The sequence below is a fragment of the Pyrgilauda ruficollis genome, unplaced genomic scaffold (genome assembly GCF_017590135.1).
Source record: "Pyrgilauda ruficollis isolate IOZ18807 unplaced genomic scaffold, ASM1759013v1 scaffold127, whole genome shotgun sequence".
NCBI classification, from domain to species: domain Eukaryota; kingdom Metazoa; phylum Chordata; class Aves; order Passeriformes; family Passeridae; genus Pyrgilauda; species Pyrgilauda ruficollis.
The window spans coordinates 949,028-976,800 of record NW_024511099.1 but is presented as its reverse complement, the minus strand read 5'-3'; the positions used below and the strand labels follow the sequence as shown (position 1 = coordinate 976,800).

Below are 27,773 nucleotides of genomic sequence, written 5' to 3'. Positions count from 1 at the left end.
GCAGCAGGGATGGGCACTGCTGTCCTGCACTGCCCGGGAGCGCAGATCGGAGCCATGCGCTCTCCCCGTGCTCCCCTTTCCCGCTCTCACCCCGGCTGCCGGTCACGGAGCCGCTGTTCTCCCAGCTCTGCCTCCTCCCTGGCTCGCTCCCGGCTCGCTGTGGGTGGCCTGATCACCCGCCCGCTCCCATCCTGGGCCGTGCCGTGGCCGGGATTTGCTGCACCCGGTCAGGGGCGAACCTGCTGCCGGCGGTGCTGCCAGCGCCGGAGGTCTGCCCGCTCCCCTTGCCTCCCTGCACCGCCTGCGGGGATCCTTGTTTGTGCAGGCAGGGTGGGTGCCGCAGGGACAGGGTGCATGGGGAATGTGCTGCTCCAGGCTCCGGGGATGGATGCTGAGCACACACGTGTGCACATCCAGCCTGCACCTGTGGGGTGGTGAGGACCCCACACATAATGGATAGACCTGGCTGTCGTGGCCTGGGTTGGACCAGGAGCATTCGGCCCCAGTGGGACCTGACCACTCCAAGCAGCTTCAGGGGCTCATGAGCTGTCAGCTGGGAGCACAGGATGGGATCACAGCTACTTCCATGGGTGTCAGCCCTGTGGCCCCATTCACCCAGCCCCAGTGTGTGTCTCTGTAGGGTCCCAGGGTAGGAAGGAGAGGACTGGAGAAACCAAACTGGGCTGTGGAGTAGGGGTCCCACACCCTGGGATGTGCTGGTGTCTGTGCATCCCCCTGCTGCAGATGGGCACGCACAGGGCAGTGCTCAGGAGCTGATCCCCTACAGCACCTCAGGGTGCCAGGAATATCCAGGGCTGACGGTCCATTTGGAAGCCCTTTGGCCACCCCACAGCAGGCCCCTGTGGCCGTCCGGGGCCAGGGCCGGGAGCGGGCGACTCGCGGCTCCTGGGGCCAGGCAGGAAGGAGACGTCACCGCCGTGGAGCGTAACTCAAACCAGATGGGGCTGCGCTGGCGTCCAGGCCTGCGGGGTGGTCACCGACAGGAACCGGTCAAAGGCTGCCGGCAGGAAGCGGCTGGGAGGGACGCCTGCGGCCGGAGTCCGGGCTCTGGCAGCCTTAACCACTTCAGGGCCAGCCACAGCTCCCCTGGGCAAAGGAGCACCAGTTCCCACCCGCCCTTGCCTGGGCATCCCACCCGACAGGGGCAGATGCTGAAGATGTGAGGACACGTCTGACTGACAGCTGATCCATCCATCCACCCATCCATCCAGTCGTTTTCCCTCCCCCCATCCCCTGGGGTGCTCAGAGCTGTTGGGTGTGTAGACCAGAAATCTTGGCACTATGCCTGCACAGCCCTGCCCAGGACGTACCAGGTGGTCCCTGTCCACGGCACAGCCTGGACCCATTCCCTCTACCAGAGATGAGATTCTGCCTCCCATCCCCATCTCACTCATCCTGCGACTGTCAGGCCCCACAGGTGGGAGTAGGGCCCCCCCAGCCCCAGTGTGGCAGATGTGGGCTGTGGCAGACCTGTACATTTATTTACAAGAAGGTGAGCGCTGTGGAGGGCTCCAATCTGAGGCAGGGTCCCACCAGCCGTGGCTCCTGCCCCATGGGGACAAGCCTGAAGCCCCCTCCCCTGCTGCAGCAGTGTGGGGTGAGCAGCAATGATTCCCCATATCTCTCTCCAATGTTTTTTCCAGCAGGCACAGAGGGCAGAGGCAGCTCCAGAGCAAACACACAGCCTTGGCTTGGGGGAGCTTAGCCATGGCAAACGCCAAAGCTGGGGGACTGCTTGCCAACTCCCATCCCCTCCTGCAAGGCTGGATGCTGCAAACCCCAGGGGATGCCCATCCTCTGGCAGCACCGGGGAGGCCCAAGGCGTGCAGGCAGAGAGGACAGGGATGGGGACAAGGCGCGGGAGCTGGGGCAGCGCCCCGGTCCCCAGTCCCGGCCGGTCCCGCGGAGCCCCCGCACGGCGCGGGGGAGCAGTTCCGCTGCCTTGGTGGTCGGGTGAGCGGTGCCGGCCGGAGCGGGGAGCGAGCACCAGCTGCTCTGCATTAGCCCGCCTCGCTCATCGCGATCTGCCGCGACGGGTGAAGCAGAGGTTGTGTTTTTCCCCCCGCTGGCAGAACCGAAGGGCAGGGAGGGCAGGAAGAACACAAAGCCTCCTTCTTTCCTCGTTGGCTCCCAGCTGGGGAGGCCGCTGGAAGCGCGCTTGCTGCTTCCTCCCTTCCTGTGCGAGCAGCAGCTCGGGGCCAGCTCCGCTCCCACGTGCCCAGCTGGCCAGGAGGAGGTGCTTGAGCCCCGGCTCCGGTGCCAAAGCACGGGGGTGAGGGTCCGCGGTGCCCTCCAGCATCATCGCCGAGCCACAGAGCTGGGAAGGGAGGTCGGGCAGTGCAGGGGCCAGCGGCAGTGAAGGCAGGCAGGGATGCGGCATTTACAGGCAGAGAGGGGCACATTGGAGTCCAAAAGCAGCAAGCACCAGGTGGCCGAGGCAGCGGGATCACACCGGAATGGCCTTGCTCCTCCCCCGAGGGCACGAGAAGGAAGCCTGAGCAGAGCAGAGATGCTGCAGGTCATCATGCAGCCAGGGCAGGGCCAGAGCTGAGATCAGAAACCTTCACTCCGGAGCAGCCTCACGGTCTGAGACTGAGCAGTGATGTGGTCCTGGCCACAGTGGGACCAGCTTGACACAGCTGCTCCAGACGGGTGGGGGTCCCTCTCAAGTGGTTCCTTTCTGGCCTCGGCTTCCCTGGGAGCCCAGCTCAGATGCCCAGCGCTGTCAGGGACCCTGAGCTGGTGATCTTCCTGAAGCGGTTGGCAGCGCACACTCCGATGAAATTTTTCTGTGAAAGGGAAGAGGAAAGGTTCTCATCCTCTGGCAAGGCTGTGCCATTGAAGGTTGAGCCAGACTCCACTCTGGGGTCTGACACTACTCCTGCCCCTAAAACCTGCTCTTGGGATCGGCTCAGGAGTAACCATGACAAAGGGACCTGAGCTTGATGGGGTGTTACCTCAGGGGCGTCCACGCTCAAGGGTCCCCAGCCCTGTGTCCCAGCTGCCAGCAGCACAGTGAGATGGAGCCATTCTCCTTGCTCCAGATGCCATCCACCAGGACAGGCAGAGCCTGGCAGCCCCCTCCCAGCCCCCTCAGAAGCTGTGACCCTCACGCCCTTGCTGGACCCCGCACCTTCCAGCGCCGCCTCATGACATATTTCTTGAGCAGCACTTGGGACTTGAGGCGCCGGTTGGAGCGTTTGGCCTTTTCTGCCAGGTTATTGAGCCAGGGATGCTGCAGGCACTGGTCAGCACTCATCCGGGCACTGGGGGAAAGACGAGCCCACATCAACCCTGCCAAGCCCCTCACCCCCAACCACCCCCTCTGCAGCCACTCCAGAGCCCCAAAACCCCATAACCCTGCAGGAAAGAACCAGATGGGAGGATGTGCCCGGGGACTGGGCAGGACTCTGAGAGGTCCAGCACATCCTGCTTGTGACAGGTGTCCCTGCAGTGATACAGGGCTCTGTTGGGGACAATCAGAGTGGGGCAGAGCCCCATGGGGTTAATTCAGTCCTGGACCCAGGGGATGCTGCTGGCCCTGGTGAAGAGGCAGCATGTGGTACCTGGGCCAGCTCTGGGGATGCCCATCCCAGGAGCCCATGGCCACTGCCAGCCTCACACCTCTTATCCTTGATGATGAGGTTGGAGACAAAATCCTTGGCCTCATTGGAGACACTCTCAAAGGTCTCCTCATCGAAGTACCAGTTGGCAGCCAGGACGTTGTTGAGTGTTTCGGTGTCATCGTCACCCAAGAAGGGGGAGAGGCCGCTGAGCCTGGGGGTGCAGAGAGGTGAGGAGTCAGGTGCTCTCAGGCTTCAGCACCTCCCAGACCCCCTGGAACAGAACCAGTCTGGCCAGGAATGTTCCAGGGATGTGCTGCCACCGTCCTGCCTGCAGCCACACTGAGCTTCTTCCTACCCCCAGCCCCACACAGCCATCTCCCCATCCAGGACCCCCCACCTGCCACCGAGCAGCCAGGTGCCTGGGGACAGCTCTGCACCCAGGGGAGCTGTGCCCCAGCACCACAGCTCCCCAGATGGCACGGGCAGCCCCTGCCCAGCCCTGACTTACAGCATGTAGGTGATGACGCCCATGCTCCACATGTCTGTGGTGTAGGAGACCTGCTCGTAGTTGACCACCTCAGGGGAGAGGAATTCAGGGGTGCCAAAGTTCACTTTCAGCTTCTCATTGGGATTGTACCTGCAGCCGAGGAGGGGTGCAAGTCAGCAGAAGGGGGACAGGCTGCTCCCCCAAACCACTGCCCCTCTCTCAGCAGATGCTGCCGTCCCCAGCTAGTCAGGGAGCGCCATGGCCAAAATAATGGCCTAGAGCAGGTCCTGGTACACAAAGGCTCATGGAGATGAAGGGTGGAAGGGGAACAGGGAGGAGAGACAGAGCTGAAAGAAAACCTCACCTTCGAGCCAGCCCAAAGTCGATGATCTTCACCATGTGCCCAGTGGCAGCGACACAGAGGATGTTCTCAGGCTGTGGGGACAGGGTGACCATTGCCCCACCACCAAGACAGGACATCCCCACTGCACAGATCCAGCAGCCCGTGGGTCCTGCAGCTGACCCACAGCAGAGCAATGCTGACCCATAGGCATCCCTGCCACAGCTGGCCAGTGTCCTCCTGTCACCCCTGCCACTGTCACCCCCAGCCACGCACCTTGAGGTCGAGGTGGAGCACGCCCATGTGGTGCATGAAGCGGATGCCCTCGCAGATCTGCCGGACAAACACCATGCAGTCCACCTCTGTCAGGTGGTAGTCGTCGTCGATGATCCGCTCAAAGAGCTCACCACCCTCCACGCTGCATGGGGATGGACATGGGGTCACTTTGGGGGGACTCCCTGCCCCAAGCCATCCTCCAGTAGAGCTCCTTGCCCTCTTGAGGGCTCTGGCCCAGCTCCACCACGGGGGTGCTGAGCAGAGCCAGAGTGGGATGTAGCATTTTGGGGTTGGACAGCCCCAAGGTAGGCACAGGCACTCACAATTCCATGAAGAGGATGATCTCCCGCGGCGTTTCGATGGCATCGTAGAGCTGGATGAGATTGTGGTGGTTCAGCTGGTTCATCACATCTATCTCCAGCAGCACCATCTCCTGCAGAAGGAGCCCCAGAGTGGGGTGTCAGCCCTGGCTGTGCCACTGGGACAGGCTGTGTCCCCACACCAGGGGCACACGGAGTGTAACACTGCCACCACCTGCCCGGCGTCGTTCAGACCTTGTCCTTTGCTCCCTGCTTCCGGATCACTTTGGCTGCCAGCTTGAGCCCCGTCTCCTTCTCTGTGCACGTGTGAACTTCACCAAACTTGCCCCTGTGGAGGGAAGGAGGAAGGGAGAGAGGGAGAAGTGCCCTCACCATCAGCCACCCAGGCTGCTGGGGACCCTCACACCGCGCTGGGCTGCTGCTCTGCCCGAGGCACCCACCCATCATGACCAGAGGAGTCCCACCAACGCAAGGCCACTGTCCAAGGCTGGAGGGCAGCTTGGGACAGTGCCAGGAGAAGCACTGGGCCCCCTCCTTACCCCCCCAGGATGTCCTTGGAGCTGAGGCTGAACTGGGGGCTGACACTGGCGGAGCGCAGGGTGACGGTGCGGTGAGCGAAGGGCGCTGGCGGCGGAGGGACATCGTCTGCCAAAGACAAAGGGTGAGGTGAGAAGGGAATCTGCTGTCCAGGGGACCCCGCTCTGGGTACCCCGAGCTGCCCTGGTGTGAAGACAGGCACCCAGCCAAGGCTGTGGGTGCAGGATGTGGCCAGGTACCGAGTGCTGGGCTGTGTGCTGGGGATGCACTGGATAATGCAGCAACCCCTGAAGGGTCCCTCGCTACTGCCCGCAGCAATGCCCTGCTGCATGGCACCAACCCTGCTCCATGGCACTCTGTTCCATGGCACCCACCTTACTGGATGACAGCCACTCCCATCAACCCACATGTCACATTCACCCTTTCCAGGCCATGTCATTGTCTGTCACCCTCTCCAGGCCAATCCCCCTCCATGCCACCACCTCCTGCTCACCCTCCCAGGACAGATCCCGCTCACAGGGCACCCCGTGCACACATTCCTGAGCCACCCTTTCCCAGGCCAGAGCAGGACCCAGCCTCACAAGGATCCCCACAAGCACCCGCTGCCCCCAAGCCCTGCCATCCCCAAAAGGACAGTGGTGCAGGATATGAGGACATGCTGTCCCCTGCCAGGCAGTCACTGTCACTCTCCAGGCTCCTCTTCCTCACAGTCAGTGTGGCCAGAGCAGGCCAGGAGGGGACGCGACGTATTTAGCCCTGTTTACAGTGAAAGGGGAGCTCGGAGGCCACCAGGCAGGTGACAAGCCAAGGACAGGAGCTGGCAGCACGGAGGGCAGTGTGGGCAGCAGGCAGGGCCAGGGGTTCCCAGGCTGTCACTCCACAGAGCGTCCGGGGGAAAAGGAAAAGGCAGGTACCTCATGGCCTTACCCAAAATCTCAAAAGGGTCCTCCTTCCCAAAATCAGGGGTGAGGTAGGGGCTGGGGGGTGGCTTTGCCTCTGTCAAAGATGGTTGCAACCCAGGTCCAGGCTGCTCTGCCACCCCAGCAGGATCCGGGGGCTGCCCTGTGGCACTGGGCAATGTCCTCTCCAGAGGGGTGCCGGGGGGCTCCAGGGGCTGCAGGTCCCCCAAGGCTGGTGGGCCAGAGCCAGGCTCTGTCAGACCCTCTTTTAACTCCACCATCGTGGTCTCCTCTTCTATTGTCTCCATCTCTGCCACCTCTGCCCAGGGCTGCTCCTCCCTGGAAGCAGGAGTGGGAGGTGAGCAGAGCCCAGGCAGCAGCTCCCGAGCCCAGCACCCAGAGACCCAGGGCTCCCTGGAGCAGCGAGGGGGATCCCCCCAGCCCAGCAGGGTGTGGGTACCTGTGGCAGGCAGCCGGGCAGCTCAGGCTCTGCAGCAGAGCCGGGCGCGGGGGCTCAGGGATCGTTGGTGGCTGTCCCTCTGTCCCCTTGGACACTTCCTCCCCTTCACCCTGAGCATTCACAGCAGCCATGGCCGCTGCCTCCGTGGGCTCCACAGCCCCGTCCCCAGCCTCTGCTCCAGGTGTGGGAGGCTCCACCTCTGCAGCTTTCTTCCCTCCATCCTGAGCCTTTGCAGTAGCCGGGATCTTCTCCTTTTTAGACTCTTTCCCTTCATCCCCAGCCTTTGATGCAACTGTGGAGTTTTCCACCTTTGCAGTTTTCTTCCCTCCATCCTGCACCTTCACAGCTGCTGGGGACTTCTCCTTTTCAGGCTCTTTTTTTCCTCCACCTTGAGCCATTTTTTCAGCTGTTGTTTTCTCTGCCTTTGCTGCTGCCTTCTCTCCATCTTGAGCCTTAGCAGCATCTGGGGCTTTCTCCTTTGCAGGAATTATGGCTTTCTCCTTCACTGAAGCTGGAGGCTTTTCCTTTGTGGGCTCCTCTTTGCCTCCATCTGGAGCCTTTTTAACTGCTGGGGCTTTTTCTGCCGTTACTACCTTATTCTTCCCATTCTGAGCCTTTGCAGCATTTGGGGCCTTCTCCTTTGCAGCAGCTGTGGTTTTCTCCTTTGCAGGCTTGGTATCAGCTGGGGCTTGCTCTGCCTTTGCATCTTGCTTCCCTTCATCCAGAGCTTTAGCAGTGGCTGGGACCTCCTGTTTTGCAACCACTGTGATTTTCTCCTTTGCAGGCTCTCCTTTGCCTCCATCCTGAGCCTGACCTGCAGCCAAGGCTGTCTCCTCCACAGGTTTTGCCTTCCTTCCTTTGGAGTTTGCTGCAGCCAGAGCCTTCTCCTCAGTGGACTCTGCTTTTCCACCACTCTCAGCCTGTGACCCACCAGGTGCTTCCTCCTTCTTGGGCTTGTCCTTTCCTCCATCCTGTGCCTCAGTTACAGCCAGGCCATTCCCCTCCACGGGCTCATCCTTCCCTCCATCCTCAGCCTTTGCAGTATCTGAAGCCTTTCCTCCTTTGACCTCCCCTGCAGCTGGATCTTTCTTCTTCCCAGGCCTCTCTTTCTCATCCTTCCCTACACCCTGGGCCTCAATGGCAGCTGTCACCTTCTCCTCGGGGGATGCTGTCTGCCCTCCATCAGATGCTGCCAGTCCTCCATCACGCTGCACAGCCGAAGCCTCCTCTCCTGGAGCTGCTTCCCGTCCATCCTGGAGCTCTGGAGCAGCCAGGGCTGTCTCCTGCCCCGGCTCTGTCGTTCCTCCTCCAGCCTTCTCCTGCCCAGGCTCATCCGTGCCTGTGTCCTGTGCCACGGTGGCGGCTGGCGCTGTCCCCCCCTGGGGCTGGGCAGCCTGGGGGGCTGCGGGTGCTGCGCTGCCCTCGCTTTCTGGGGGGGCCGTGCCTCCGGTCCCCCCGGTGTCGGCACCGCCCGCGCTTCCCCCCTGCTCCATGGGACACTCCCGGCAGAGGCGGCTGCCCTGCGGTGCTCCCGGTTCGGCGGGGCTCCTGCGGGAGAGAAAGCGGCAGCTGAGGGCTGGCCGGACACGAGGGGAAGGCAGGACCCGGGCAGCGGCTCTGCTGCTGCCGGGATGAGCTGCTGCAGGGATGAGCTGTGCCCCCGCCGCCCAGCCCGCGGCTCCCGGGCTGGTGGCACCGAGCCAGGGACCCCACGTGGCCACCAGCGCCGGCACCGTCCCATTGTGCCCCGATATCTGCCCCGCGGTGACTGATCGATGGCCTGACCCCGGCACCTGTCACCGGGGCCCCCGGCGTGCAAACAGCCAGCGCGGCGCGGCCGGGGTGACAATTTAAGGCCACGTCCCACCGTGGCAGGGCAGGAGACAGCGGCTCTGGCCCCGGGCTGGCAGTGGGGATCAGGAGAGGTGAGCATTGCCGGCACGGCCCCACCATTGCTGTCCCCGAAGCACACAGGAGCTCCAGCCATGCTGGCAAACCCCGTCTGCTCAGGGGCACCCAGACCCCCTCACCCAGCAGCCGCCAGTGCTGCTCGCCCCCTGCCCAGGGGTAACCAGCTCCACCAAGGGGACCTGTTGGTGCCTGTACCTGCATTGGCCTTCAGCCCTGCACCTGATCCCCAAATCCCCTGCGCTGTTCTGCCCTGGGCTCCATTGCCCTCCTGTGCCCGGTCATCTTTCCTCACCCTGTCCCAAAACACCCTGTGCAGCCAGAGACAGAGCCAGGACAGCCCAGCCCCAGAATAAACCCAGCAGCGACCATCCCAGTAACAGGGAAGTTGCTTGCTGGTCTGCTGGGACAGGAGGTGTAGCAGAGCAGTCCCTGGAGAGCGTTCCCACATCCCACAGCTCAGCGCAGGAAGCCCGTGGGCATGGAGGTGTGCCTGTCAGGGCTGGGGGCTCCACTGTCCGCAGGACCCCCCACCACCACGCCCCAAGTCAGCAGCCGTGGAGACCCCCCGGCCCCGTTACCTGGGTCCTGTGCAGCGGGCGGTCAGGGGGGCAGCATCCGCACTGTGGCGGCGCCGCGGGGAGCAGCCTCTTTACCGCGGCTGTAACGGAGCCGGATTAGCCGGGCAGAGGAGGATCCTTTACAGCAGCGGGAGCCGGCCCACTTCGCCTTTCCCAGCACCTGTTACTGCTGGAGCCCGTTCAAAGGACACGCCACTCTGGCCTGTCCCCCGTGGGCTGGGGACACGCAGACAAGGGGCAGGGACAGACTTGCCTCCTGCTCCAGCACAGCACCACAGGGAGGGCTGGCATTGGACACAGTGGCACCCCAAAACCGTCCCCTGGGGGTGGCCTGGGTGAGCTGGACAGGGTACAGGCTAAGGCTAAGGCCCTCCAAGGTGCCCACATGTGACACAAGGTGGCCACTGGCCAACCCATGGGGATGGTGGCCAGGAGCAGCTGGTGATGGTGCTGGTCCCTGGGCTGGTGAGCTGTGGCCAGCTCTGCCCACTGGCACTGGCCCTTTGGGAGGGCAGCTCCAAAGGACCCTGTGCTCTGTGGGTATGATGTGGCACCTCGGGGCACTGACACTGGGCCTTGATGAAGGTGACAGCAGCTGGGAACTGGGCACTGGCCACTGGCTGCAGCCTTCCCTGGGAACCAGCTGAAAGACTTTCTGCAAAATCAAGTGTTTTGAGAATCAGGGAAAAAAACAGAGGCTCCAGAGGGGTTGTGCTGTGTATGGGTGCTGCACAGGCATTGCCAGCTCTTTCTGGGGTGCTGCACCTCAGGCACTGCGTGGGGCTGAATCCTGGCATTTGCTGGAGGAGTGTGACTCTCCCCAGGCCCAGGCTGGCCAGGTGCCCCCGGGGAGGCTGAGGTTACCCTGAGCTCCTCCAGCCTCAGCCCCTGCCAGCTGCCAGCCTGGTCCTGCCTCCCACAGCCACACCAAGCTCAGGTCCTGCCAGACACCAAACCTGGCTGCTTAAACCTTGCTTTGCTTTCTCCTTAGTTTAAACCTTACCTGTGGCAGGGCTGGAGGCTGCAGCAGCAAAGGAGGTGGGGAGGCTGCCCTGGCCAGTGCCATCCATGATGGAGCTGAGTCAACCAACAAGCAGCAGCTGACCTCCAAGAGCAGTGCTCACTTTGCCTGCAGCACCTCTCAGGAGGACCAACACTGCTCAGGCAGTGCTGCTGCTCTTTGCTCATTGGCAAATCCCAGCTCCCGTGAGCCACCAGCATCTGTGTACCATGGCCTGGGGTCAGACTTTGCCAGTGGTTCACGTGTGGCATTGAAACTGAGAAAAGCCAGGATGGGAGCACAGCTGTTCCTCTGTCCTTGAGGTGCTGCTGTCCCACCTGTCCCTGCCCTGGCCTGAGGCAACCACCATCAACACCTCAATGCAAGAGCAACACTTGCTCAGTGGGACACAGCTGGAGACTCCTGAGCAGATATGGAGCTGTCCTCCTCCAGCCTTCACAGCTGGGATTTGTGGTTTCAACCAGGCCAGCTCCTTTCCTGAAATCCATGGCAGGGCTTGGAATGTGATGAGCACGAGCAGGCATAATGCAGGAGCAGGCACACAGCTCCAGCTCACTGACGTGTTGATGCAGTTGGGTACAAGCAGAGGTTGGAGCATCACCAGCAGCCACAGTTCTTGGTGACAATGACACACACGCTACCCAGCCCTGGCACAGCCACCACTCCTGTGATGAGTGGGAGTCCCCCACCTTGGCCTCTGCAGGGCCACAGCCAGCAATGACTGGCCAGATGCTGTGCCTGGCCAGTGGGGCCTCTGCCCATCGACTGTCATCGCCAACATACAGTTTGGAATTGCCTCTCTCCTCCAGCTGAGGGCTGCCAGGCACCTGGAGGCCACCAGTGTCACTTCAGGCACATACTGCCACCACTCCGCCAGCCTTTGGCTCTGCACCCTCCTGGCAAACCCGAGGTGGAAGGAGCACATCCATGCCCAAGCACGAGGCAGGAGCCCATGAGCCAGAGCCGTGCCCCACAGCCCCCTTGGAGCTCTTGGTGTGATGGACACTGGGATAAAATTCTCCAAGGAGAGCAGGAGCAAGCAACTGGACACCAGCCAGCCTTCCCAGGATGCTTGCAATCTTCCACGCTCCCTGGGAGCAAGGTTGGTCTGGGCACAAATCCCTGGCACAAGGCGAGGAAGCAAAGCCCTGGGTGCGGGTACTGGGGAGCCATGGCTTCCACAGGCAGTGGGGGACCATGGCTTGGCACTAGCACATATAAAATTCATTTGTGGGCAGAGAGAAATAGGCTGAAATCAGACCTTTGGGAAGAAGGAATTGTGGAATTGAAGGGCAGTATCTGTTCCACTCCAGGATTTCAGATGCCTTGGTCCAAAACCACACGCCCAAGGAGCAGCACAGTGCCCTGGGGCTCTGCAAACCAGCCACCACCCAGGCTTCTCAGCCTGGGCTTGGGCTTTTTTTTTTCTCCCTTCCCATTCAGGAACTTAAGCCAGAGCCTACATTGGCTGCCGCTGGGAAACAGCCTGTCCTGGGGCTATCTGGCAGCGCCTCAAGCACGCCGTTCCCTGGCGACGCCGTTGTCACAACTGCGGCAGCACACTTTAACCTTTACGTTTACCCTGGGAAGGGAGGCTCCGCGGGGCCAAAGCCGGCCCATTCCCGGGAAACCCTACACCTCAGCTAAATCGAGCAGCAGGGAAGGCTGAACAACATCCCCACCTGAATCCCAGCCATGCTGCTGAAACACAAACCAGCCAGGCTGTCTGGCTTAACTGCTTCCATCAGAACCAGGGCTTCCACCACGAGCTGCCATGGTGTCATGACAGGTGTCAGCAAGATGATGGGAAAAACAAGGAAAAATCCCAGCCTCATCAAAAGAGCATCCAGAGCGATGTGGCCATCAGCAGCAGCAGCAGGACCTGCCCAGATCCAGGAGTTCTTGCCAGGTTCAGGCCAGGTCACACAAGCAGCTGCAAAGGTTTCCCAGTGGAGGCAGAAGGGAGAAGCATCATCAAGCCTTTTCTTAAGAATTTATTCACCAGATAATTTGATCTTGCAATCAACATGAAAGTCCAGGAAAATATTGTCTGCCTTTAAGTTCCAGCCCTAGTCTGTGTTCAGCAAATTATTTTGATGACAAATTGAGTACAGCCCAACTAGAAGAGCAGAGGAAGATTTTGTGCCCAGATCTCCACTCTCCTCCTCCCAATCCTTGCTCTCAAGGCATGCACATAAGGGTGATGAACTTTGAGTACTGGAATACAAAAATTTTGTTTGTAAAATCCACACAGAGAATATAGATTTTACATCAGTTTCTTAACCTACCCTGACTCTAAAGGGAGGTGCTGCAACAGCACTTAGTTAAATTCCAGTCTGTTGATCCCATCCTATAAATTTGTTCTCCCCAGCAGAAAAATCACCTGCCACCCTTTTCCTGCTGAAGCCTTGGCCAAATCCCATCCTCTCCAACATCCAGCTCCTTCAGGACATGATTTTTATACTTTGTACACTAGAGCAGTTTTCCCACCATGTCAGCACTTCCCTCCTAACTAAGAGAACAGGTCCCACACCCCAGCCCGTGAGAACCTGGTGGGTGACTCCAAGCTCATCCAAACACCCCAGACCCTTGGAGGCACAGCTGCCTGAGGCTCCGGCCCCTGTTTGCAGTGCATGGGGAATACAAGAGGCCATGTCTGGGGGGAAGATGTAATGTCTTTTCTTAGACCCAAATGATACCATTGGGGAAAAAATACTGCCAAGCTGTCAGGCACACAACCCCTTCCTCAAGGCAGAAGAGGCCATGTAGGGCCATCAGGGAAATCCAGCTGCTCCATCCTTCAGGGATCAGTGGCTGCTCCAGTTCCACGGCCTCATGATCCTGCTTGCCTTCACATTCTTCAGCAGCTCATCATCATTCCAGCTTCCCCTGACTCATCATAAATATTTGCTCCTTCTGCTGCCCACACGCTGCCTTCTCCAGAGCTGGCACTCGAGGAAAAAACATCTGAGGCTCTGTGATGTCCCCAGCCAGTAGCAGGTCACAGGGAACAGCCCCACCATGACAGAAATGGGGTTAAGGCAGACAGGTCAGATCCTCATGGATTTTCATTTTCAAGAAGAGGATGCTGACATGTTCCTTGTGCTCCAGCCACATTTGCTGTGCAAATTGTCACAGCAGCAGTGACAGCAGTTTTTTTCTGGCTGTCCTGTAACTCTCAGCTTAGTGACACAGGGCTATCAGCAAAGTCAGAAAAATGTGGCTGAAGGCAGACTGGGTGATTAGATCAAGCTTTTGGGTCAACCTCTGCCACAGCTACACAAAGATCCTCAAGAGAAGGGAAGGACAAGCTGAAACTTGAGCAAAATGGAGCCGTGTCTGAGCTCACCATTTCCAAGAACCCACACTGCCACTGGGTCATTCATCCTTCAGTACCAACCTACTTCCCCCAAGCCTCTCACTCTCCAGCTCCTCAGTCACTAACTGCATAAAAACATTAATTTTTTTGAAGATTCTTTGTATTTCAGTGTGGGTGGCTTTTCCTCTTTTAATCCCAGCACTGAAGTTTGAGGCTGGTGCTCTTGGAAACACTCCCATAGAGACCCCAGCTGTTCTGCAATGACATCTCTTGAGCATCACACTTTTTAGGAGAATTCCTGCAGAAACATCATCCCTTGGGTCTAATAAATGTTCATCTTGGAATTTAGGTCTCTAAGGACTTTCTTCCTCTGTTACTTCTTTCAGTCTAGGAGTAAAATAGCAATTGCTTGATGCACTTTGGCAAGAATGAGACAGCATCTCTAAGCACCCCCTTAGGTAGACTCTAACATCTAGTTTGAACTCTCTTTTTCACCCAAAAATCTGAACAAAAGCTACACACACTGGAAATACTTCGACAGCATCCCAGTTCAGAAGAAATGAAAGCAAATGTTTTCCATAACCAACAAACAAGAAAGTTTGTCCAGTTAGGACAAATTAATTCTAAATTTCCCTTTTCCCCCCTCTCTACTAAGTAACACAAGTAGCCCTGCTCATGGGTGTGAGCAGGTATTTCAGGAAAATATAAAGGTAAGAAATCAGAGCACAATACTAAGTAAGAAATAATTGTTAAAACTTTAATCTAGATGTGTCCACTCTTCATAATGCCAGCAGTTTTGTCCTCCAGCACATTTGAGCACTCGAGCTATGTTTAGCTCTGCTTGCTGCCCAAACTAGCCAGAGATGCTGATGGCTCTGTAGCCAAGAGACCTGCACTGGCAGCAGCTGGGGCAGCAGCTCACAGCAAGCCACTTGCCAGATAAATGGTTCCCCAAACAGGACTTCAGGTATAAAACATCAAGATGGTTTAATACTCTAATATACACAAAGAACTACTTTTAAGCGTGGGCAAGATTTATATTTGTGGTCATCTAAACATCAACAAAGAAGGCCAGACCCGCGCTACACTGGCTTGAAGGAACCTCACTTAACACAATTCAAGCTAAATGTAGACTAAAATGCTAAAAAATAGACACTTGAAAATAGCACTTAGTGTAAAAACACAAGACAGCTCTGCCAGATGCACACATCTGTGTGGCCAGTCTTTATCAAAAACTCTTCTGCAGGAAAGGGCTTCAGCCCACTAGCCAGAGACAGCGAGCAGATTAGGAATTTTTATTTAGTTAGGTACACAATATCTGTATGCAAGATCAAAACTTGGTTTAGTCTCTAGAGAAGATGGGGTCTGGATACACAGCAAGGCCAGGAGGCACTGCTGAAATGCCACGGGCTCAGGTGGAGTTTAACTACTCAGTACAACAATGAAACCAAGCATAGGAGTTCAAACTGAGCAGTCATGGAAAAACAATTGCTCCCTCTCTCCTGCCAAGGGAATGGAGAGGGATGGGATCTCCCAGCAGTTGTCACGTGGATGCTCATCAGCATCGGAATCTGTCTGAGAAGTTGGGAGACTTTGGCACAGTCAGTGGTTGGTGACTGGACTTCACCTCTAGGCTGCGGTATTTGCGTATTGGGTTTGCCTTGTGAACCTGTGGAAAAATAAATATAAGCAAGGGCAAAACAAAGCAAATGGTTGCAGTTATGATGAAGCTGAAATTTGCAGGTGAGCTGTAGATGAGGTGAAGGCAGGCATCTGCCTGAGACCACCACACTCTACCCTGGGCACTGGAGCAAGATAGTGGGAAAATGCACAGCACACATTAGGGTTGTGAGTTTTACTAAGATCATTCTGCTTTGATAACTACACATGTGCAGCTCCAAAACTCATCCATCTCAACACAGCTGCCTTCTTTGTTTGCATGGTTTTGTAGGTTTGGTTTTTTAAAAGCAGTTGTGAAGTTAGTGAGTCATCAATTTGCAAATGGGAACCTTGAAAAGGCAGTTTTAGCACAGCTCAACTGTGACATTAGCTCCATAAGGATAATCCCACATTCCTTTGGGTTACTTTATAGCCCTTGCTCAGAAACAGCTCACTTACCATTTCTTGTCTTAGCTTAGCAACTTCTTCCTTTTCACGCTCCTCTTGTTCCTGCCTGATCTTCTCCTCATACCTCTCCCTTAAGGCTTCTGCGTCTGCCAATCGCTTTTCAAATTCTTGCCGTTCTTTTGCTCTTCTTTCTGTTGCCAGCTCAAAGCTTTCAGGAACTACAGAACCAGAAAGGCTCTCTAAGTTTAGAAATAGAGGAGATAACATTGGTTCAAAGACAGTCAGGTAAAGAAGAGCAGCACTAAAGTCAACGGAAGCCTCCCTTTGGAGAGCTTCCCCTTGGCAAGGGTGGTTAGGAGATACCTCCAGGCTTCAGGAAAAGAGAAAACTTTACTCCCAGACGTGAGCAGTGTTAATGCAGACGTCACCCCGTCATGGGTGTTCTCATGGGAGGGAGCAAGCACACAATTGTTAGTACAAACAAGCTTTTGGCTGGTTTTATGCTCTACAAATCTCAGCCTACCCAAGCAGTAAATGCCTTCATCTCACTAGAAACGGGAGGGAAAGAGTGACAGCACTGCAGAAATGCCAGCTGTCTCTGCAGGGAGCTCCTCACATTCTCAGTACCCTTATCCTGAGCTGGCACACATCAATCATCTGCCAATTGCAGCAGAGCTTCTAAATACAGCTGCCATGCTGGAGCAGAACAAGGGGGTGGAGAGGAAATCCCCCTGCTCCCAGGGGACACAAGCTGTTAGGCAATTAGTTGATTAAATGCAAGGCTCTATTGGCTGTGCTGATGAAGAAGAGGCAACAGCCAGAAAAACACCACTTAATTGCCTCAGTTCTGAGCTGTCAGCCAAGCCCATGTAGCAGTACTTGCAACTCTACCTGAGAGTATCCTATGTTCCTTTTTGGGCACAAAAGGCTCCTGGTACATCACTGTGTTGGGGCGAGCTTTAAAACATGCTGCCTCTTTCTGCCTTTTCAAGTCTTCTTCAAGCTGCAAGAGAAGAGAGCATGTCAAGTGCCAGGCAGAAAGAGACCATCTCCCCCCTGACCCAGACTCCAGCACTCCCTATGCTAGAAAACCCATGCTGACTCAGTCAAAAAATTTCCATAGAAAACTATATTAAAGCAAAAAATTGGTGTCACTTGTTGCACGATAGTTGCTTTGCCAAAAGATAGCCTGAAGAAAGTTTCAGGTGTCCACTGCAGACTTCACATGAGAAAAGCAGTGCATTATTTTTTTGTCAATAGCCAGCAAAGAGATTCAGCTGCACAGAGCTGCTGCTTAGAAAATGCCCCACAGCTGTTCATACAATTGTGGTAAATCCCATAATTTACCATTAAGTGAGAAAAATAAAAACAAACCATTGACCAATCCTTAACCCAATAGCATAAGTCTCATGCCAAGTACAGAAAAATTCCTTGCTCCAACTCAGCTACTGATTCACTTCAAGGAGGACAGTTTCTCTAGTCAACCACAACTCCACCAGCTGATTTAAGTCTGGTCATTCCCATTACCCTTTTCATCCTACCTGCTGTTTCCAGCTCTGGAGCTTGGCAGCTCCCCGTTCATCCACCTGCAGATGGAATGGTTCAGGCTGAGTTGGGGTTTTGACCTTCTTCTCTGGCAGTTTAACTTCGTCAAAGTAAGGCAGAGGCAGCGCTTTGAACTTTGGCACCTGAAATAAACAACTCAAAATATTTCTTGTCCTTTCCTTGGAAGTTTAATAGACAACAGCAAATCCTATCACACTCTTTTTACTGAAGGAGTGGAATCCGAGGTAGCTTTTAATTCTTACCTCTTCCTTCTGTAGTTCTTCTATTTTTTTCTCTTTTTGTATTTGTCGCTCTCTGTCCCGGGCATCGAAAGAGAAGGGGCAAACTTCCACGTGCCTCTGCTCTGGCATTTTGGGTTTGAAGGGCACTCCATAATGTGGCATAGGATTAGCTTTGATCACAGCCACATCCTCTTTTTCCTAAAAGGATATTAGCATTAGGAGCTGATTTTTTACTTTTGTATAGGCTGCAAATCCTGCCAAGCAAAGCCACAAAGAGCTTTGATTGAGCTCCTTTGTATGACCCTGCTGTGCCCCTTATCAAACAGTGGACACTGCAAAAATTAGGAATCCAAGAAGCACCAATTTACTGGCATCCTGAACCACAGGCCCAATTCTTCCTTTTTTTGAAACCACAGTCAATTCTAGTACTCAAATGATTTGAATAAATCAGAGTGTAATTAAGATCCTCTTGACAAGGAGGAAAGGAAGAAGTATGTGAAGCTTTCAGAATCGTGCTCCCCACCTCAGGGAGAAGAAAGGTCACGTGTAATATCTGCCTTAGTGACAGAATAGGAAAAAATGAGAAACATAAGCAGTTCACCTTCCTCATTTATAGCAGCAACACCTCAGAAACCCTCATCAGTGCCCTAGCATTGAAATTATTTCATTTTTAATGAGAATTCAGTTCCTGTAAAATGAGTAGCAATAACCAGATTGTTTCAAGTGAAGAGCACAGACAAAGGTAACCACTGGAGGAACTGCTCACAGGAGGGAAGGAAGGAGCTTCCAGCCCCAGAGCATCCCACCCACATCCAGAGGCACAGCAGGCACCACAGTGAGAACTGGGCCTGGCTCCAGCCTTGTCACAACTGTTACCTTTTCCTCCTCTCTGCCAGACACACGGGTCCTGCTTCTCAAGGTGAAGGCTGGAGACTTGGGGACTGTAACAGGAAGTGCTTTCTTCTCTGGAACACCCTGTTCAGAAAAGCCAGTAAGGAGTTACCCAAGGCCAAGTGCCAAGAAAACGCCTCAGAGAAACAACCTGACAGCACAGGATGTACCTACTGAGGTTCTTACCTAATGACAGACACTGTTTACTGAGATCATTAAACACATAATGCAACATAGCTACAAACATTTTGAAGCTCATTGCAACCAATTCCTAAGCCTGGGTGATATTAAACTTCTTACCACAACATCCTCCAGGATTTTTGTGGGACATGGCCTGGAATGGAATTCGAAGCGCTCTTCCTCCTGCTGCTTCTTACTCTCACGCTCCTGAATCCTTTTTTCTATTTCCAGCTGAAAGCCGATGGGTTGAGTGAGCTTCTTCAGAGGGGGTTTCTTGGGCAGGAGTGGCCCACCCTCAAAGATTTTGTGATTGACTTCTCGTGCTTTGAATTTGTACCTATGCAGGAATAATGGAGACAGTCACCAGTTGTACATTGTATGTTAGTGTGCAGCTCTAGTAGTAGTTAGCAATTCTTCCTTTGCCTTCAAAACAGCAAGATTAATAAGGAAAATCTTGTGGATTGTTTTCCTAGAAATCCAAACCTTTGCCTACAGGCAAGTTTGGAAGTGTGTGCAGGCTGCATTGCTATATTGGGTTTGCTTTACTCATCATAAGCTGTACTCAACCCAAGATCAGCTATCCTAAGAGCACGTTCTTCAAAATTAATTGTTTATATTTCACTCCCCTACAATCAGAGCTAAAGAATTATAAAGAACCTAAAGGAATCTCAATGGTGTATGCTACTCATTCTTTCACACAAAAAGGGTATTCCAGAAAAGTGACATTTTGGTACCTGAAAAATACTTCCAGAGTGGTACAATCATCCCCTGGAGGACTAGAGTAAGCCCTTACTTACTGTTGAATTTTCTCTACTTCCTCTGCTTCTAACTCTGCAGCAGTTTTGCAGGTGACAGGTCTCAAGCGCTGCTTTGTTCTCAGCACTGGTGTTTTGGGGTTTGTGGGCCGAGCCTTCATCGGCTTTCTTGAAACTGAGCCTACAATTTCAAGTCACAGAGACCAGCAGTTAATGGCAAGGCAACAGACACAGGCCATTTGCTCAGAGTAGTCAAAGCATCTCTTGCTCTACCATCAATGTCTGTGGACACGGCCAGGACAACTCACCTTCCTCAGATTTCCTGCTCCTCAAATGGTAACGAGGGGGTGTGCGTTTTTGGAATGCTTCTACCTGCTCAGCAAAGGACACATATTCTGTTGTGGCTTCTTCAAGTTTTCTTTTGTTTCCCTGGGACAGATTGAAAGGTTTGGGGACAGTGTGTCCCTTTGGCATTCGCACCTGGAGACAGAAAACCACAGTCAGTATGGCCAGGAGGTTTTGATGACATTTCCCTTCCCCACTGACACACAGTATCTGTCCCTTCCTCTCACTGCAAAGAAGATAACACCTCACATTAAGCACAAGAGTCAACAGTCTGAAAATGCACAAGTTATATTGGGAAACTGTATCGAGCAGATTAAAGCACAAAGTGGAAAGACTGGACGATCTGAAGGGCTCTTAAAGGGCTCTTTTTCCACAAGGTTTCTTTGGAGTCTTGTGGCAACACAGACACACAGGAAGTCTGCAGTCACATTTGCACAGCACCTGCCTCCTGTGGTAACCTCTCTGTGGGTATCAGCCCAAGCATTGCACAAGCAGCAGGGAGGTGATGGCAAGAATCAGTGAGCTGAGTGCTGGCAATACTCTGGCTCTCACCGGAGAAGGAGGATGCTTCCTCAGGACTGCTGCAAAATCCAGCTCCTTGTACTCATTCCCAGGCTGGTTTTCTGCATTCTGTTTAATCCTATCCTCCGTGCAGAAGTGGAAATTAATTGGCTTTGTTACTTGACCAACAGGTTTCTTTATGGGTTGTCCTAGAGAAAAAGGACATGTAAGGACTGGAAGACTTTTGCTGTGGGGTACGATTTGTGGAAATAAAAAAAAAAAACCAATTTCTAACAACTAGGTAAATTTTTAGAGAACTCATCTTTAACATTTCAAAACATGACATAACCCAAACCCACCTGTTTCCAGGCAGTTTAGGGGCTGATCTACATTAAATGGCTCCTAATATTTATTGCAAAGTATGAAATGCTTGTTTTCAAAGGTACTTGCACAGCTCTGTGCAGCACTCTCCAGCTGAGCCCAATGCAGCCTCACTCAGCAGTTCAGGCAGAGCCCACCTGCTCCAGCAATAGCTGCTTTCAGAGACTCCTCGTTCTTCTTCCGCAGCTCCATAACCTCCTGCTGCAACTGCTGCATCTTTTCCAGCTCCTGCTCCTCTGTACTCTTTGGCTTGCTAGAAGGTTTGGTCCTCCTGCATAAGCACATTAAAAACTAAGATATACCTTTCTGCTTCCCTGGTTATTAGCATGATGTTTGTGGCTTATCTCCAGCCTCACTGCAGGAGCATCACCAGTTATAAAAACATCTTTAGAAGAGATCTGCTTGGGTTTTGTTTGTTCAAGAAATCTCACAGCTAGCTGCTATTCTGCAGACCTGTTAGCTGTGTGCATTCTTGATCCATTAGGAAGAACAACTTTTTCCTCAAAAGAAAAGCAAAAGCTTTCCAGTGCAGAGGTTCAGTTGGTGAAGTACATTTCATCCTAATATTGTTGCCTTGACCCAGTGTTTACTAAATGTGATACCATCACATGCTAAGTTGAAGCTGAAAACACTCAGCCAGGACTGTCACCTAAATCAACTGTGATTAGCACACAAGTCACAAGAAAGCCACGTACTTCAACATTGTTGGCGTGGAGGGCATGGTCTGTTTGCTTTTCCCTCTCCCTGGAGAGAGGTCAGGATCCTGCAGGGGCTCTTTCTTTGTGGATACTTCTGTTGCCTTCTCTCTGCTACCAGAACTAGGAGAAAAAGTTGTTAGTTGTTTATTTAGAACTGTGTTCTAAATAAATTACCACCTGCAGCTCTCACCACCATGCATAAGATCCCAACACCTGGTGAGGTCTAAGGTATGCCAGGCTGGCCTTACCTCACCCCAGGCCCAGGTACAGACCATCCAGCTTTCTCTGGTACTCTAAGGCTGCAGAAGGGAAGATGAATTACTGAGTTTTTGGAACTTTTCTGGAGAAGGGAGGTACACTGTAGATCACTGAGATACAGCAGTGTTTCAAAGATCACACTTCAATTTCCTGACCTCAAGCTTATCACCATATGATACTTTAGTGGTTAAGTTAATTTGAGAAATATTTTAGCTGTGACTCTTTCATAGCTAATGATTGCCTGATGACTTCTGGACGGATAAGTTCAGACAAATTTAAAGCTGACAGACACTGAGTAAGAAGGTGAAGAAGCCCATGCTTATTTAATTCACATCTTCACCTGCAAACAGAGCAATTCCTTCAGCATTTACAGCCATTTCTTGTTCATGAAACCAGTATCAGCAACCAATTCCAGCCACTACCCCCTAACCTTCCTGTAAGGACTGTCTCAGACAGGCAGAAACCCTTTCCAAAGAAATAGTTGTGTCCCTTTTCCCAACCCTAAACAGAAGGACTTGGATGACATACAGTCTCATTTTCTTCAAGGGTGGAACATCTTCCTTATTATCCAGGGCATTAGCAATTCTCTCTGCTTTGATTCTGCCTGGCTGCTTGCGCTGCTGGGTCTTCCCCTGCTTTGTAGCAAGTCTCCTGCCTGGTCTAGAGTAGAACATAAAGCAGAAGTCAGTTTTCCCATAGATCTGAGGACACACCTGACCTGGATAACACATTCATGCCAGTGCATCCCCTAACTCTACCACACAAATTGTGTTTAACACAACAATCCAAACACAGCATGATTTATTAAAATTTAACAATGCATAAACTAAATATTCTTTGCTATTTATGAGCACGCAGAGCTTGCATTCATATCAAGAATGAGTTCTGCCCAAGTCAGGCAGATATAAACAAAGAAACTTTATAAGCCATCTCAGTTTCAGATATCCTCACATTCCAGAAGCTCCTGGTGCTGCCGAGTCTCATTTGACAAGTATGTGAGACACTGCATTACATTTCCACCCTAGAGACTGCCCCTCCAGCCTAGCCAGCAGATCAGATGTCCCAGTGCACCATCTCCATGTTGGAGAACTCCAGCCCCACAGGATGCCCCAAGAACAGCTTAGAACTGCAGATCCTGAGAGCAAGGACCTGCTTAGTTACACCATCATCAATCATTGCACAAACTGAACACAAATATTTCACCTCTGAGGGGCCTCTGCAGGGGCAGCAGCTCTCCAGGTTGCCAGGGACCCAACGATATTCTGAGGGACCGTGTTGCCCTGGGCACATTCTGCTTCACCATTGCTTTCACCTGAGAAAGGGGCAAGGGTCAGCTCATCTATACACACATATACAGAACAACAACAAGTAAAAACACATTTTAAAAAAAGACCTTGCAGATAAGAGTTTATGAAGATGGCCCCACAAAAGGCAGACAGAGGCCTTTCTATTTTGTCAGTGAAAAGCAGGTAAAATTTATTCCCTCCCTGCCACACCATGCCAGCTTACTCATTGCTACTTCTTGTGAAGGGACAGAAGGCAGAAAAACATCAGGCTTTGAAGAACCAGGGCTGCAGTGTGAGACGTTTGCCAGATTTTCTGCAGGAGGCACATTCTCCAGATTGGCTTTTTCATCTGTAAGGAGAGAAAGATTTTCACCATACACATTGTCAGGAATTGTTAACAATACCCCAGAATATCATTATGAGGTTAAGAAAGGCAAGTTACAGATGACAACATTTAAATACAAAAAAACAACACAAGAAACGTCATGCATGATGAATTATGCAGTTAACACCATGATTAATTGGCACAGAAGCCAGGCCCAAAACAAGGATCACACCAAGGTGTCATCCAACGAGGAAACACCTCAAGGAGTTGGAAGCAACTTACCAAACCAGGAGTCTGCATTGTGCACATCATCCTCATTCAGAGTTGCAAAATCGATGCAGATGTTTGGGACATCAAAAGAATAACGGGATTCTGGCTTAGACATCTTCACAGTCACACTGTCCCCAAGAGTCCTCTGTCTGCACTGCCACAGCCCTTTAGACAACAACAGGGAATCAGTGGAATCATCCCCCACCTCTCTTCCTCTGCAGAGTTTCTAGGGACAGGCATTGGGACAGCCTTTGGAACATCCCCCCTTCTTGCACTTCACACCTTTGGGCAGAACTCCTCATGAGCAATGCAGAGTTTTATTCTACTGCTGATCTGCAAAGCTAAGGATATTTCACCACTGTTGACATTTGCAGGTTCAAAACTATCCGAAAGATCAAGTTTTGATGGGATTTTTTTTTGTACTTGCAGGTGCCAGTATTGTATTTTTTAAGGAGTAAAGTATAAAGCTTTTCCAGAGAGTGACTGATTTCCACTTCCTTCCCTCACCACACACAAAGAAGAGTTCTTACCCTCACAAGATTTACAAATCTGATGAGATTCACTCCAGAGCACTGCAATGCACAGCCTCTTTCCCTGAAGGGCTACAAAAAAGAACTAGTGGCATAAAGGTGCACTTCTATATAATTGATTTTCAAAGCAGGAAGAGGGTTCTGCAGAACACTGTAACTGGGCAAACAGTCAGAAGGAGGGCAGTGTCAGGCCCTCTTGCATTCCTTAGCACTAGCCCAAGGCTGGCCAGGCTAAAAACAAACTGAGCACTGTGACCCATGTCAAACAGTCCCTGCAGTTAATTAATGAAGCACTGACAGCAAGAGGAGTCCCTGTGTCAACAGGTGATATTAAACTCAACAGAACAGGAATAAAGCCAGTGACAAAGTTATAAACCCTGAAATTATACAAAACCTTCTTGCAAAGGTGCTTTTGTGATGCCTTGAACAGATGTGACGCAAAGCCCACGAGGATATTATAAAACACTCCCCAAGGAAATCACCTGAACTTTGCTTTTATGAATCCAAGCAATTCCAAAGCAGTATATTCCTAACCCACAGAGCCTCAGCCCTAAACCATCTGTCTAGGCAGACCACACATGGTTCAAAACCCAGATGGTGTTCCTCAATAAATAAGAAAATGGTCAAGAGTAAAGCAAAGCAGGTTTAGGGGGTACCATGCTGGTCTCAACCACTGGTCCCCGAGGATGGGTGCACTGAGAAGCCTCCAGCTCCCCAGAGCAGAGCTGTGATAGTTAAAGGCAAGAATGTCATTAGAGAAGCACCAGCTACATGGCTGGGAAGATGTCAAGGTAGGGCCCAAAGAAGGCAAACAGAAGAATTAGAGCCAAAACCAACTGTAACTGAGCTCGAGACACGGCTGGAATCAAATGCTTTCCTACTGCCCTTAATCAAGATAGAATTTCTGTCAACACTTTAGACTTTTTTAAAAATCAAATGCGTCATCTGCATTCTCCCCTCACCCTCTCCAGTCAGAGTCAGAGCTCTGGGCATCATGTTTCACAGCTACTTGTGCCCACTGCTACGTTGCTGCAGTTTGCAGCTTTTTACTGAGTAGAGCCCATACTCCATAGTGTCACCACCCTCATCATCGACCCCTTCTCCCCCCTCTATCCCAGACAGAAGAGAATAGTCAGGAAAAGGAAAGGATTGTATCACTGCCTCAGTTTCATGAAAGAGACAACAGGAAGATAGAAGTTATTGTGACTGAACTCCAGAAAGTCCATTTCAGTCAGATGAACTCATGGCATTTGCTTCTCAAATCCCTACATATCCTCCACGTCCTGCCTGGAACAGGACTGATGGTGAAGCAGCTCACTGAGAGGCACTCTGCTCCTCCGCCCACCCACTCGGGCTGGGACAGGGATCAGCCAGGAATGCTCCGGTGATTTATCACCCCTGTGCCCACCAAGAGGCATCTGCAATCCCAACAGGCTCTGCCAAGCACAGCCCAACACCCGCTGCCCACTCCCTGCAGGCATTTTAAAAACACCCGGTCGTGATTCCGACAGCACAGCCACATTTATCTCAATCCAAAATTCTCTCTCCACCGCAGCATTCATCCACCGGAAGGGAGGCGTAGAAATTTTTCCTCATTAATAGGGACGTTCCCTAATTAGCAGGCGCTGTGTGCATTTCCCAGGCGTGATTACAGGCACGCTGTAATCCTACACAGCTCGGCGTGGATTTAAAGCATGACCCTGCTCTCCCCCACATCCATCACCTCCTGTGTCGACACGGGTGTCTGCAGCGAGCCAGCCGGGGAACCCTCGCCCCGTTCTGCAGGATCAGCTTTCACCTGCTCTGCAGAGCTGCCGAGGCAGGAAAGGAGGATCTGATCTTCTCTCCTGCAAAAAGACCCCAAATTCCTTCTAGAAAGTGACTACTTAATTAAAACCTTTATTTGCTTTCTGGGTCTGCTCTCCCGCTGACCTAAACGTGCCTCCAGAGCAGCACAGCCGTGTGCACAGGGAGGAAGAGGCAGTGGGCTCCTCTGGACATCAGGCTTCTTTTGAGTAACTACACTTTGGCACGTTCCAGAAGAGTGCCTTGGCATGGTTTAGATTAGTTAGCTTTGAAAAAGGATTACACTAAATTGGAACAAGCATTCCTATCCCAGAATAAGACTGATCCAACAGCAAGTGCAATAGGTATTTTGGAATAACTTCACACCTCGCTCTAATCCAAATTAGCTTTAAAATACTGACACAATTCCATCACAGATGTGTTCAGTGTCTTTGCCTTAATGTAGTTGGGAATTTTGTGCCAACAGCACAATTTGCCTGGACAAATAAGCTTCCAGCCATTCAGGCCATGGTGTTGGAGATAGAATGCAGCATTCCAAGATGAGAAATCAAGGTCAGAGGAAGAGAGAATGGAGCAGTGTGGGAGAGCAACAATGACAGGATAGGGACAAAGAAAGGTTGTGATAGGACAAGTGGGAATGGCTTCAAACTAAAAGAGGAGAGATTTAGATTGGATATTAGGCAGAAAATCTTCCCTGTAAGGGTGGTAAGGCTCTGGCAAGGGCTGCCCAGAGAAGCTGTGGCTGCCCAGTCCCTGGAAGTGTTGAAGGCCAGGTTGGACAGGGCTGGTCCAGTGGAAGGTGTCTCTGCCAGAAGGGTGATGGGGAGTTGGAACAAGATGAGCTTTAAGGTCCCTTCCAACCCAAACCAGTCTGGATCCTGAGGAAGGCAGAGACATCTGCTCTTTCTTGACACCTTGCAATGTGGATAAGGCCCTGGTGAACTGGAGATGATGCCTTATCACAACACACCACTGGTGCTTCACAAGTTACAAATGTTACTTATGGCAAATCCTACCAGGATCAGAAAGCAAAGTAAACAACAACAGACACACAAGAGGCTATTCTAAGTTACACCAGCAGATAAACACAAAGCCAGCTGATCCACATGCCTCAGGAACCCAAGACAGGCAACCAGGAACAAGCAAGAGAAGCTTCCCCAAGGCTGAGGCAGCTGCATGGGAATGTGCTCCAGCAATTCCAGGGCCTGCTGCTGGGCTTCAACACCAGCTGCCACTTAAACACAGGATGCTGCAGTAACCAGGCAGCTTTAACTCAGCCTGGCAGCTTCTGTTCTTTTTAGTGGGATAATAATCCAAAGGTCCTGGATGCTTTTCAGGGGTTAACATGTAAGTTGGAGCATTAGAAAGGGGTTAACATGTAAGTTAGAGCATCTCTGAAGCTACAGTCCTGTCACAACAGCCTGGTGAGAACCATCCCACCACAAAGCCATCACCTGAACTCCCTCTGCATGACACTGACAGCCTCAGAAAGTCACCCTTCATCCTTGCTTTTCCCTGAGCAGGGTCAAGTGAACACTTCCAACACACTCTGGATCTACAGCTTCTCCCTCCTCTCTCATTCCCCTGACTCAAAGTTCACCGGGCTTTTCTGCAGCACAGAATCAACAACGGATTCACCATCCCCCAAAACGCTGCTGTTCCACCATTTAATGCCCAAACTGGGACACAAAGCCTTTAACTGTCCCCAGCTGAGAGCTGAGCCTGCAGAAAGCTCCGCAGACCACCCCGAGCGGCAGCAAAGCAGGGGCAAAGTGCTGGCACAGCCTTTGCTCTGCTAACGGCCCAGACCCGCCCCCATCCCAAAAATAAGCCCTGACATCTCCGGCTCCCTAAAAAAGATCCCACAGGTTTTAGAAGACATGAAGATGGGACATTCTAAGAATAGATGTTCAAGGAAAATAAAATTATTTTTAGCTAGCAGAGCCTCAACTAATTGT

The 27,773-nt window shown here is 52.7% G+C and overlaps 3 protein-coding genes across 11 annotated transcripts in view; 1 reads left to right on the top strand and 2 right to left on the bottom strand.

Annotated features, from left to right (window-relative positions):
* Window positions 1-1,451: 1,451 nt before the first annotated feature.
* Window positions 1,452-9,533, bottom strand: MYLK2 (myosin light chain kinase 2). The gene is made up of 12 exons (XM_041458386.1): window positions 9,396-9,533; window positions 6,907-8,454; window positions 6,475-6,785; window positions 5,550-5,655; window positions 5,245-5,338; window positions 5,014-5,123; window positions 4,691-4,832; window positions 4,439-4,509; window positions 4,096-4,224; window positions 3,646-3,798; window positions 3,155-3,287; window positions 1,452-2,810 (listed from the first exon to the last, which is right to left on the bottom strand). The coding sequence occupies exons 2-12, from the start codon at window positions 8,397-8,399 to the stop codon at window positions 2,730-2,732; spliced, it is 2,823 nt and encodes a 940-aa protein (XP_041314320.1). The 5' UTR covers window positions 8,400-8,454; window positions 9,396-9,533; the 3' UTR covers window positions 1,452-2,729.
* A 4,938-nt stretch (window positions 9,534-14,471) lies between these two features.
* Window positions 14,472-27,773, bottom strand: part of TPX2 (TPX2 microtubule nucleation factor) — a 14,169-nt gene continuing 867 nt past the window's right edge. Inside the window, exons 1-18 of one of the 9 annotated variants that reach the window (XM_041458305.1) lie at window positions 25,733-27,767; window positions 23,492-23,644; window positions 23,108-23,233; window positions 22,802-22,910; window positions 22,127-22,258; window positions 21,589-21,639; window positions 21,338-21,460; window positions 20,780-20,913; window positions 20,313-20,470; window positions 19,724-19,895; window positions 19,458-19,596; window positions 18,781-18,997; window positions 18,466-18,564; window positions 17,611-17,787; window positions 17,344-17,490; window positions 16,694-16,805; window positions 15,854-16,041; window positions 14,472-15,404 (exon numbers count right to left, since the gene is read on the bottom strand). In XM_041458305.1, coding sequence (XP_041314239.1) covers window positions 15,294-15,404; window positions 15,854-16,041; window positions 16,694-16,805; window positions 17,344-17,490; window positions 17,611-17,787; window positions 18,466-18,564; window positions 18,781-18,997; window positions 19,458-19,596; window positions 19,724-19,895; window positions 20,313-20,470; window positions 20,780-20,913; window positions 21,338-21,460; window positions 21,589-21,639; window positions 22,127-22,258; window positions 22,802-22,910; window positions 23,108-23,233; window positions 23,492-23,594 — 2,298 coding nt within the window. In that variant the 5' untranslated portion in view covers window positions 23,595-23,644; window positions 25,733-27,767 and the 3' untranslated portion in view covers window positions 14,472-15,293. Of the gene's footprint in view, window positions 15,405-15,853; window positions 16,246-16,693; window positions 16,806-17,343; window positions 17,491-17,610; window positions 17,788-18,465; window positions 18,565-18,780; window positions 18,998-19,457; window positions 19,597-19,723; window positions 19,896-20,312; window positions 20,471-20,779; window positions 20,914-21,337; window positions 21,461-21,588; window positions 21,640-22,126; window positions 22,259-22,549; window positions 22,753-22,801; window positions 22,911-23,107; window positions 23,234-23,491; window positions 23,645-25,732; window positions 27,768-27,773 lie in introns of those variants that run through there. The other 8 variants (XM_041458304.1, XM_041458306.1, XR_005954378.1 and 5 more) reach the window with 8 other exon arrangements.
* Window positions 26,355-27,773, top strand: part of LOC121348592 — a 3,134-nt gene continuing 1,715 nt past the window's right edge. Inside the window, exon 1 of the mRNA XM_041458295.1 lies at window positions 26,355-26,367. Within this exon, the coding sequence (XP_041314229.1) occupies window positions 26,355-26,367 (13 nt within the window). The remainder of the gene's footprint in view (window positions 26,368-27,773) is intronic.

Bases quoted from the DNA above. Each gene is read 5' to 3' on its own strand.
- MYLK2 (XM_041458386.1), bottom strand. From the start codon at position 8,399: ATGGAGCAGGGGGGAAGCGCGGGCGGTGCCGACACCGGGGGGACCGGA. The intron at 6,786-6,906 runs GTACCCACACCC...TCCTGCTTCCAG, and splicing joins TGCCCGGCTGCCTGCCACAG to GGAGGAGCAGCCCTGGGCAG. The intron at 5,339-5,549 runs GTAAGGAGGGGG...TTCCCTCCACAG, and splicing joins TCCAAGGACATCCTGGGGGG to GGGCAAGTTTGGTGAAGTTC.